The 12,121-nt window shown below is 37.9% G+C and overlaps 2 protein-coding genes and 1 long non-coding RNA gene across 3 annotated transcripts in view; all 3 read left to right on the plus strand.

The window, feature by feature from the left end:
* The first annotated feature begins 49 nt into the window (after positions 1-49).
* Positions 50-1,540, plus strand: LOC130557299 (E3 ubiquitin-protein ligase RBBP6-like). Its single transcript, XM_057338961.1, has 7 exons — positions 50-187; positions 425-469; positions 547-635; positions 709-805; positions 891-1,030; positions 1,118-1,227; positions 1,416-1,540. The coding sequence occupies exons 1-7, from the start codon at positions 119-121 to the stop codon at positions 1,538-1,540; spliced, it is 675 nt and encodes a 224-aa protein (XP_057194944.1). The 5' UTR covers positions 50-118.
* A 7,613-nt stretch (positions 1,541-9,153) lies between these two features.
* LOC130557300 (uncharacterized) lies at positions 9,154-10,872 on the plus strand. Its single transcript, XM_057338962.1, has 6 exons — positions 9,154-9,321; positions 9,553-9,739; positions 9,831-9,948; positions 10,285-10,369; positions 10,485-10,614; positions 10,685-10,872. Coding segments are annotated over exons 2-6 (522 nt in total). The 5' UTR covers positions 9,154-9,321; positions 9,553-9,738.
* Positions 10,873-10,973: 101 nt separating this feature from the next.
* The window catches only part of LOC130557103 (uncharacterized), a 7,092-nt gene continuing 5,944 nt past the window's right edge, over positions 10,974-12,121 (plus strand). Inside the window, exons 1-2 of the long non-coding RNA XR_008963271.1 lie at positions 10,974-11,341; positions 11,650-11,774. This is a non-coding gene — a long non-coding RNA (uncharacterized LOC130557103). The remainder of the gene's footprint in view (positions 11,342-11,649; positions 11,775-12,121) is intronic.

Genomic DNA, 12,121 nt, shown 5'->3' on the forward strand with positions numbered 1-12,121 from the left:
CAATCAGTCATTGAGTCTTTGTTGTTTTGTTTTGCAGTAAGTGGTCTGAACCATCAAGTGGATCTTCAAAAGCAGTATGTAAACAAAAGTGTTGACTCGGTTGTTTACATTGTACTGTATGATCTCTTTAATCTGGTCAGAGTTGACCACGAAGAAGCCTGGAACAATAGGCCCACATGCAATTTTAGTAAGTTAAAACTCTTTTTTTAAGTAAAACATCACATCACCTTATAAGTTTCACATACATTTTCTGTAATGAACTTATTTCAATATAAAATTTGTACCTTGCTGTGGTTTAGCTATTTTGCTTTAAAATACCAGTTGGTGGGTTTCTGTTTGCGTTGTTTTAAGTGTGTTTAGTTTGTCTCTCTGGGTGTGATGGGGTTATGCCTGGTAATAGTAAATCTCTTTGTTCTTCTTTCAGCAGCACGTGAACAGGTCATCGTTGTCACTGGAGCAGCTTTTCAAGGTACTGAAATCCACTGAACAACATGAAAACTATGTAAACTGTATAGGCGTATAAAGCGTTTCTTTGTAAATGAACAGACTGAGAATCTGGCTGAGGCCAACGCATCAGAGGAGGACAAAATCAAAGCTGTCATGTTCCAGTCCAGCCGCTGTTACTATTCTACGAAGTGAGTATAATAACATTCACATCATGAGCAGAATTTTCAAGTGCACTCTATCATGACTCTCATCGCTTACCAGTGAAGCGCTCAAGCTGGTTGGAGGCCTTCCACCAAACTATGTGTGCCGTATCTGTGGCATCCCTGGGCATCACATCAGAAACTGCCCAAAGTCACGGGTAACACATAACTAAACTGTGGACAGCATTTGTGCACGTGTTATGTCATGAATGTAAATGCAATCTGTTGCTTGTGCCGTCACAGGATTCAACTTTTGTTGGGGGTAAGCGCATTCGGAGAAGCGCAGGAATTCCTGTCAGCTTCCTAATGGAGGTGGATGACCCCAACATGAAGGGAGTGATGCTGAGCAGCAGCGGAAAGCATGTCATTCCCATTATTAATGCGTGAGTTTACAACTGTCATCTGTGCAGAGACCTCACCACGAACACACATTTGCATTTGGTTGATAATTGTGTGCGTGTTCTGTTTAGTGAGGTTTACGCATCTCAGAAGAAAGACCGTCCACCTTTCATACCCCAGAACGAGTCCTCGTCATTGACCTCTTCTGAACCTCGGAGCTCTCGCACCAATTTACCATCTGGTAAGAGGCGACGGGACTTGAGCGAGAATGATGATGAAGACAATGGCTTATGGTTTTTAAATTATGACTAATAAAATGAATAATAAAGGCTTGGAAAATAATTGGCAGTAATAACACAGGATTCATATGTGGGCTCAAATGTACAGCATTTATGACGATGACTTAACTTCTGATTTTTTTTCCTTTAGATGCTGTCATCAACACTCACAACACAACCCAATCAAATATTCAAGGAGTTATATCCAGATATTTGAAATATGCACCAGAAAGGATGGGTGGTGGTGGCCGTAAGAAAGCAATAAAAAATGTTTAACAAGTTATTGCAACAATTGTTTAAGTTTTTCTTTATACAGAATAAAATGTTCTAAAAAAATTGATTTGTTTTTCTATTCCATTTTGGCATCTTAAAAAAGGGTTTTCATGTATTCTTGGAACATCCAGTGTCTTTCCTGCCATTTTGAAACTATATTGTTTGAAAGATTTTTTTAATAGAAAGATCAAATAGCTGCTTTTCCTTTGTTTGTTAAGAATCATGCCATAAAGTTTTTCTCATTCATATTCAGATTACCCTTTGAGGTCATTTTATATTGTAATTATGCTCAACAAGTTGAATGCTAACAATTGCATTGATAATACTTTTCAGTAATTCACTCAGTATTCCAGTTTACCATATTTTTGTGCACAAGTTGTAATAATAGCATTCAGAATGGTTATACTATTCGTATATGTTGATCCAGTTGCGACCTAGAAAATAATGTATATCTGTAGTTGATTTAAGGTTTAAAGGAAGATGTTAAAACAATGTTGCGATTTCAACGTTGATTCAATTTTCAAAATCGACACTTAACTCAACGTTAATTAAACGTTAATGGTTTATACCTAAATTCACCCATGTTGAAACCTGAGACGTTTAAACAACGTCAGGATTTCAACGTTGTTTCAATTTTCAAAATCAAAACAAAATCCAACGGTCATTCAACGTTGACCCATGACGTTGATTCAACAGTAACTCAACGTTGAAATGCCAGCTGGGTCATTTGTTTTGTAGTTCTTGTTTAATGTTCATATACTGGGAATCTTTTTTGTATACTAATTTAAATCTATGAAGCTTTCAGCACGGTTTTGGCTGCCTCTTGTTTTGCTTTTGAATACGAGTCTCGTTCTCACTCCTGTTATAAATGCAAAGGCTCGAAGACATTCATGTATTTTGTAAAAATGATTGATGTGCGTTAGTAAAGAATGTGAGCCGGCATGTTTCTTTCCATGCTGCGTTTTTCCCTGTCTGTCAGATCTTTTTAGTTCTTTTGGCCCATTGCCAGGCATGGATAAATAATAGCAGATTAAATTATTCATCAAAACACTTGCATCAAGGCAAATATTAAAATCAAATAATCACATCCCTATTCATTTTGTTATGCAAATTAATTATTCAAGGTTTTGGTCCCCTATCCTTTTCTCTGCTTTCACATCAAGCAAGTTTTTAACTTTAGCTGTACAGATGTAGTGTTGTTCTAAGTACTACACAGATATGATGTAGCGTATGATGGATGCAGATATTCTTAAACCAAACAAGATGTAAACCTAATGTGTTTTACTGTATCTTCAGGGGACCTGGGCAGGCATGGTGAAGGACCCCCATACCATTTATTCTCAAAGAAATTCACATAAATTTCAAAGAAAAAAAGGCAGGTATGGAATAATTTGGATAAGTATATACAATATAGTGTTTAAACGTTTGAACCTATTACTTCAGTCTGTACAATAGCCCTTTTCATTTTTCTTATCAGAATTTCACACAAGACAACAAGACTCAAGGAATTATGGAAAAAAGTCAGTGGGACTTGAAGAAAATTCACTTTAGAGGAAGACGACTGAACCGACTTGACTTCATAATGATCTACAAAGACACCCACACTGCACTTCTAAGGGAATTTAATGATGCGGAACGCATCACTAAAAGAAAGGTAAAACAGTCTACACCCTCTAAAAACTTTTATTCGAAAAAATTGTGTTAAGGAAACACATTTTGTATTACTTTCAACACAACGCGTGTTAGAAATCAACACGATGTGTGTTGAAACTAACATACAATGTGTTAAATAAATAACACAAAACAATTTGCTACAATTAACACATTCATTTTAAGAGTGACTTATATTGTACTTATATCTTGGTAAGTGTTATGTGTCAATTTTTTTTTAATATTTTACAAATCACAGACACATGAGAAATTGCTCTTCTGGTAGAAGTCTAAGGATGCATTTTCATCCCTGCCCTGCCCTGTCTTGTCTTGTCTTACTGCCCCCTTTCCGCAATGCAGAAAATAAATCTTAGTGGCTCATTACCATGAAATTTGGCCAGAAATTCCAAACCTCTCATAAAACTAACTATATCTTTGGTAAATCCATTAACTTTTCTTCAATGCCACCATCAGACCAACATGGCAAATGTGCAAAGAACATATATCACAATTATCTTTTGTGATTTGATGAGGTCATCCAAATGCCCAAAAGAAAGATATACATGAACAAACTAAACAGACTTAACACACACATTTTGGTATTTTAGCTTAAATAAAAGTCTATATTTCAGTCATATATATATATATATACAGTATATATATACACTCACCTAAAGGATTATTAGGAACACCATACTAATACGGTGTTTGACCCCCTTTCGCCTTCAGAACTGCCTTAATTCTACGTGGCATTGATTCAACAAGGTGCTGAAAGCATTCTTTAGAAATGTTGGCCCATATTGATAGGATAGCATCTTGCAGTTGATGGAGATTTGTGGGATGCACATCCAGGGCACGAAGCTCCCGTTCCACCACATCCCAAAGATGTTCTATCGGGTTGAGATCTGGTGACTGTGGGGGCCATTCTAGTACAGTGAACTCATTGTCATGTTCAAGAAACCAATTTGAAATGATTCGAGCTTTGTGACATGGTGCATTATCCTGCTGGAAGTAGCCATTAGAGGATGGGTACATGGTGGTCATAAAGGGATGGACATGGTCAGAAACAATGCTCAGGTAGGCCGTGGCATTTAAACGATGCCCAATTGGCACTAAGGGGCCTAAAGTGTGCCAAGAAAACATCCCCCACACCATTACACCACCACCACCAGCCTGCACAGTGGTAACAAGGCATGATGGATCCATGTTCTCATTCTGTTTACGCCAAATTCTGACTCTACCATTTGAATGTCTCAACAGAAATCGAGACTCATCAGACCAGGCAACATTTTTCCAGTCTTCAACTGTCCAATTTTGGTGAGCTCGTGCAAATTGTAGCCTCTTTTTCCTATTTGTAGTGGAGATGAGTGGTACCCGGTGGGGTCTTCTGCTGTTGTAGCCCATCTGCCTCAAGGTTGTGCGTGTTGTGGCTTCACAAATGCTTTGCTGCATACCTCGGTTGTAACGAGTGGTTATTTCAGTCAAAGTTGCTCTTCTATCAGCTTGAATCAGTCGGCCCATTCTCCTCTGACCTCTAGCATCAACAAGGCATTTTCGCCCACAGGACTGCCGCATACTGGATGTTTTTCCCTTTTCACACCATTCTTTGTAAACCCTAGAAATGGTTGTGCGTGAAAATCCCAGTAACTGAGCAGATTGTGAAATACTCAGACCGGCCCGTCTGGCACCAACAACCATGCCACGCTCAAAATTGCTTAAATCACCTTTCTTTCCCATTCTGACATTCAGTTTGGAGTTCAGGAGATTGTCTTGACCAGGACCACACCCCTAAATGCATTGAAGCAACTGCCATGTGATTGGTTGATTAGATAATTGCATTAATGAGAAATTGAACAGGTGTTCCTAATAATCCTTTAGGTGAGTGTATATATCAAGAAATATGTTCAAATGTTGAAGAATGTCACTACCATACAAATAAACGTTTATAAGAACTCCTACTATACATTTCATTTAACAGGAGCACCGTATCCTGATGGAGAAGTGGAGGCAGCGAAAGCAAAGTAGGAGAGGAGTCTATGTTACCTCCATCAACAACCCTGTCACGATTCTCGGGTGAGGCGAGAGACAGAGGATCCAAGTGCAGACAGGGACGTAAGGGGTTAAACAAGACTTTAATAATATAAACATACAAAACAAACACCAACGGGGGGGGGGGGGGGGGGGTAACATAACAAAACATGGAAACAGGAACAAGGACTAACTAGACTGGACTAATACTAACACTTGACATTACACTACAATAAACTAGACTAACTAAAAGACAGTAACTCACCCACATGACACAAAACACAACACAACAATGGACCAGCACAGCACAATGAAACATGAGGACTATGTATATAAAGGGGACGAACTCAAGAAGGAACAGGTGCCGGACATGAACTAATTAACAAGCAATAACGAGACGAAAGGGCGGGAACAGAGACGCCACACCGGAGAGAGGGAGTATATGGAAGGCCAAAACTGTCTCTCTCCACATAAAACAAGAGGTTCTGCCATGGTAACCATGACACAAGCCATTCCGTTATTAGAAAATAACAGTGGTAACATGAAGCACATTTGGATACTTCAGTAACACCACTTTCTTCAAAGACATTTCTAGTTATGTCTTTCCCGAAATAAAGCAGGTGTCTAGCTCGGGAGACAACCAGCACACCTCCCACTGACAGACAAACACCATCAGTGTCAGCACAGGAACCAAAGACAGAGAGCCAAGACAAAGATGCTTTAGAGGTGAACTTGACTGTACTGTCTATAGTGTACACTTACACCTTAATGTCAAAACTGTACATTTTGGTCTGAGACATAATGAAACAATTTGATTGCACGAGCCTTTAGGATACGCTATACCACATTCTTCAATGACATTTCCAGTTTCTAATGTCTTTCCAAAAATAAAGCAGGTGTCTACAGCTCACCGGACAACCAGCACACTTCTACTGACAGACAAACACCATCAGTGTCAGCACAGGAACCAAAGACAGAGAGCCAAGACAAAGATGCTTTGAAGGTAAACTTGACTGTACTGTCTTTTGTATTGTGCACTTGCAATCACAATAGTTTGACAATTAAAAGTTATGCCAACAGTATACATAAGAAAATTGTAAAAATATGAATATCCTTTGTTGTGCAATGTTACTAATACTAAGATAAACAGATTTATGCAATGATAATTTAACTGATCTCATCAACAGCCCTAAACTAGTTACGTGCACTGACAAGACAGTGTTGTCTCTTCAAAGAGGAAGGGGAGTTGGAAATGCCAATTCAAGTCAACTAATTCACATTCAAATAAATGTTTTTTTTTAATGGTGTTTATCCCACAGAAAGGGAGGAAACCGCTAAAAGCACAAAGGCAAAAGTCCTATGGACCACTTTGGAGACATCACTCACCGGAGGAAGTAATCCAAGCCAAAAAAATGGTGAAAGAAGTAGTGATCAAAGAAGGACAAATGTTAAGCATCATGCACCCACAAACTTGGCTCAGCAGTGATGAAGTGGATGCAGCTTGTTTTTACATTTCTCAGCAGTTCCCTCATATAGATGGGTTTCAGTCCAACCTGCTCTATCAGTCTTTTTTTAGTTATGGATTTTTTTTCTTTTACTTTATTTACCTCTGTTTATTATTTTATCTAAGTCTCTATTCTGTATTTTGTGCGTTTGACTCATGTACGATAATTGTCTTCCAAATACGATAGTTTTGAGCTTCTGGTACAATAGCTGGACATTTCCAGGCAACACTGATCACTAACCGGTAGTATGCCTTTTAAATTTAAATTTAACACCTGACTGGAAAAGTCTAGCCTGGCTATGACTGGATTTAATGTGTGAATTGATAAATATGGCTGTATGATTAAAAAGGTAAAGTGACTACAAACTAGTAAATGTGTTGCCAAGGCAACAGAAGAAGTGATGTTTACAGATCAAGTTTATCGGTTTAAAGATTTAAAAGCACATCAATTGTAAGTATGCATTGCATTTAGGTTTCATTTAACGTTGCTGGATACTTTTTAATTACTTGTCCTAGTAAAGATAATACTTACCAGTAAACTTACCAGCCAGGTGGTCGAGTGGTTTGTGCTCCGACATGTGGCGCCGGTGTGTCCTGGGTGACCTGAGTTCGAGTCCCGGCTCGTGGTCCTTTCCTGACCCTACCCCCCTCTCTCTCATCCATTTTGCTTCCTGTCCTCTCTGAAAAGAGTCTCTCTCTGTCAAATAAAGGCAAAACGCCAAAAAATAAATCTTTAAAAAAAAAAAAAAAAGATTAATTACTATACTTGAATCACCATGGTTGTTTGCAGAGCAGTCAAATGGACCTTGGTGGCTCACCTCTGAAAAAGAACAGAATTGGTAAGAGAGCACAATTGTCCGCACTGGATCCTTTCCATCTTAAATAACAAAATTTTCTTGCAGATCCAGATTTGGGCAACTCAACGCTGGTAAAACAAATGAGTGATAAAGAAAAGCCCTTTACTCAAGGTATTCTACAAGTTACTGGAATAGTTTTCCGTTTACCACACTTAGGCCTATGTCATTCCACACCTGTACTATTCTTCAAATACAGGCGTCCCTGTATCTAAACCTGTGGGTATGCTCCAGAGGAAAACTGAGAAGAAGATTTCACAGAGGAGAGTTACAGCGAGGCCACGCAAACCTAGGTTAGTCCATGATGTTTTCAGACAAAAAAAATCATGAAGAGGAACCATTTTATTGTTATGATTCAGAAAAATGAGCCTAAGGTGTTTAAGAAGCACTAGCACAGTATGTATGTTGTAGTTTAGCAGGTCTAGTAGCTCAGAAGAGATTCTAGGATTAAACTGTCTCCATATTCTGTACAATTTCAGGTCCTTTGAAGATGTTTTTGAAACACCCCAGCACATCGATGACTTCAAATGCTTTCTACAAAGCTTCAATGCTGAAGAACCTCTGATGTAGCCAAGAGCCTACACACCATCACACCCAAATGGCAGAAACCTAAAATCCTGGGCATCGTTGACAAATTCTCTCGCGGAGAAGATCCTAGTAAGTTTTATTTACTCATCTGTTTATTGCACTTTGCTATTTCACATCCTCCTCTCACAGTTCAACCAAAAATGAAAATTCTGTCATTGTTGACTAACCCTCATGTTGTTCAAAGCCCTGCGTGAGTCTTCTGTAAAACGTGAAATGTACGCTAAACTTTATTTTCCTCCTTTGATTTTAATTTCAAAATCTTTTGTAATTTTAATTAATCTTCTGTTTACTTCATAAAAAGGTAGATGACGATTTTAGAAGTTACGAAAGGACCAAAATGCTTAGAACTCCATATGGGGCCAGTTGCATAAACTTAGCCGTTAAGTTAAGACTGAATCTTAACTTAAAACTAGTCTCACTGATTAGCAATTATTTAGGACCAATCAGTCTTACTATTCAGACTTCAATTAGACCAATCTACCATGTAACTGACTTTAAGAAGTGATAACCAGTCTTGAAGAAAATTAGATGACTGACTTGTAAGACTATAGTCGTGATGTGACTGTTGTATATGAGGAGCAGATTAAGTCAATAATCTTCTCCGCCTCACTGATGCTCTTAAATATAATTGGTTGTTGAGTTATTTTAAACTTGCTCATGTAACAGATAACAGTAAGCTCAAATTGATTAATTTCACACAAAATGTCTCCCTTAATCAATTATTGTGTATTCTGGCAATTCTTTTCATATTGATTTCTGTTATTTGAGCTGTTTTCTATGCTTATATGTACATTTTTAGTGTTTGTCGTAATTGTTAAATATGGTACATGTCCCCTTTAAGAATTAAGTTCCGGTTGCTTTTCTTCAGTTCGCGCAGCGGTAAGCGCGGCTGAGGAAAAGTGAGTTCTGCTCGAGCTCTCTCTCTAAAGAGCTTAAAATAAGTTCGTTTCTTGTGATTTAATATGTATTTTTGTGTTAAAAATGCAGTTAAATCTTATTGAAAGGTTGTGGAACATGAAGTATGTATTTGTTTCGAGAGTGTTCGTTAATTAAGATCTGTGGCTAAAATGATTCGTTTTGAATGGCAGGTCAGTGGCGAAACTGAAGAAAGGCCACAGATTGACTTTCTTTTTCAATAATTTTCCTTTTTATTAATTCAGGTATGTTTTCTACCCATGTTTCTGTTTAATATTGTAGTTTTGAATTATTGTTTTATGTTTTATATTGAGAAAAATGTTAAAACATAGTTGACTTAATCATATGCAGTTTATTTGAAAATTGTAATATGAGTTCAGTTCGCGGTAACCGCAGCTGAAGGTCAATGGCGAAACTGTGAAGAAAGGCCACAGATTGACTTTCTTTTTCATTAATTTTCCTTTTTATTAATTCAGAATAAAAAGTGATCTGAGGAATCTCTGTTGTCCGGTCTCCTTAAATCATCAACACAACGCAGAGCGGTCACACTCGCATGACTCCGATGAACTAAGGGCGTTCGGTGTCATTAGCATTTAAACACAAGAGATGAGATAAGAACAGAGGAGAGAGTAGAGGACGGGAACAGCAAGGATGAGTTGATAAGTGATAGAAGTTTAATTTTTTTTCCGTTTCACTAAGATTGTTTTGCATGCTCTCAAAACACACAAAAAATACTTGGTTTCTACCTTTGCAGTGGACATCCTGCACTGCAACTCTGATGTCATCAACAGTGTGTCGCAGATGGACGTGGTCACTCCAGAGGTCATATTCACTGTCCAGCATCTGGTGGCCAAGTCCCTGAAAGTCACGTGGTATTCTGAGGAACTACTACAATTAAAAATGATGTTATTTTTATTAACCCTCATGTAATTCAAACCAGTATATGACTATTTTTATGTAGAACACAAAAGAAGATATTTTGAGATGTTTCAGTGATTTTGTGTCTATACAATGGAAGTCAATGGGTTGTTTGGTTACCGACGTTATTCAAAATATATTCTTCTGTATATCTACAAAGGCAATTATAGTAAATCTTGGATATTCTAGTTGCTCTCTATTTGATCTCATTGCTGTCTAAAAAATTGAGATAACAAACCATTGCATGCCATTGTGCTTGTAAAACACGTGTCTTGAATAACTTCCAACAGGTTCAGAGATTATCAGGGAACATTTGCTTCATCTCCAACCTCATCAGCTGTGAACCTGAAAGCGGTTCGGCTGATGCAGAAACCGGTAAAACATTTCTTTACATTCAGATTGCTGTTTGTATTTCAGGAGCCAATCCTGCTTCTGTGTTTTGCAGATTCCGGCTTATTAATTAACTTATTTAATTTTTTCGTTCATTTAGAAGAAAAAGGTCTGGGAGGCGTTCAGAGGCTACATACATAGTGCTGTGAAGTTTCTGGCCGCTGTAAAGAATCGCGAGATGCAAGAGTTCGAGGAGTATTTGCCACGGTGCTATGAGCACTACTCTGAGCGTGAGTGCTTGTATGGTGCATCAGTTTGATTCAGATCAGTTCTGTTGCAAACCTCCCATGTTTTTTTCAGCCTGTAAAGTGAAAACCAGGCAGAAGCATACTTTGGATTCTGATGATGGAGGATCATTTGAAGCCAGGATTCTGAGCATTATCAATAAAACCGTTATTGTGTATTTGTTACCCTATTATTGTTACCTTTCCTTCTATCTGGAGTGCGAAAGGTTATACATTTTCCAGCAGAGGGTGCACTATACTTAAACAGTTCACCCAAAAATAGAAATCCTGCAATCATATCATCACCCTCATGTCATTCAAAACTCATATCTGTGGAACACAAAAGAATATATATTTTACCGGTTACCAACATTTTTCAAAATAACGTCTACTGCAGAGGAAAGAAAGCTATACTTTAAGTTTTTACATGAGAATTTTCGTTTTTGAGTGAACTATCAATTTAAATTATACCATTAAGCAAGAGTGATTATGTTTGACCTTGAGTTGCAATATTTGTTTCTATGTAGACACCCTTTATCTGGGTTTCGAGCAGCTTGTTGTCTTGTTAAACGTGATGTCTTTTTGAGTTTATAGGTTCAGGCGTTTGGCTGATGCGGGTGATAAAACGGCATCAGAAGGCCTGTACAGTGAGTCTGACTATGCCGTGCTCTGCCAGAAAGCTCAGTTGATCATCGGCAATTTTCTGCAGTACGACACGTCACCAAAGCTCAGGGTACAACATCTAGCGCAACAGTCATTATTTTTGCTCTTCAATTTAGAGAAACACGTGGGACACAGATTGTTCTCAAACACTCCTTTACCTTAAAACAGATAGATCCACCCCCAAACTCACGCTATTGGTTGAGAAGTTGACACGCCTGAGCATTCAATCAAACACATCAATGCTTTGATACGCCTTTAAACCACACCGAAAATACTCCTGACATATTCCCAACTTGTATTGAATTATTTGTAAAACCAAAAAGTGAAGTGTTATTTATCTGAAATTCTTTGATAGCGTTTTTGTGCTCACATTTTCAGATCAACATCACTGAAGCTCAAAGACACGGCATACTAGTGCGGTTTGACTCGGAGAAGGTTGATCGCACGCTGTTCTATCCAGCTATGATGGACATCTTCCCTGTTATCATCTACTGCTGGAAAAGGTGATAAGCGCTCAGGCATACACAAAGCAAAGCCGTGTCTCTGTGTAAAAACATGAACGGTTGCAGGTGTAATTGAGGATTCAGTCAGTACTAGTTTTAGTAAAGATTATGTTTTAGTTATACATACACATACACTACCATTCAAAATTATAGGGTCATTTTGGTAATATTTTTTTCTTAAAAATCTTTTGATCTAAAGGTATATGCTCAAATGTCCTAAATTAGTTTTGTAGATTGTGCAAAAATGTGTTATTTCATTACAAAACTAAAAATTTACTTAAGACAAATCTGTCAGTAAGAGTCCAGAATAGATGGAACTCGTTATATATTATATATATATATATATA

The sequence above is a fragment of the Triplophysa rosa genome, linkage group LG7, assembly GCF_024868665.1.
Source record: "Triplophysa rosa linkage group LG7, Trosa_1v2, whole genome shotgun sequence".
NCBI lineage: Eukaryota > Metazoa > Chordata > Actinopteri > Cypriniformes > Nemacheilidae > Triplophysa > Triplophysa rosa.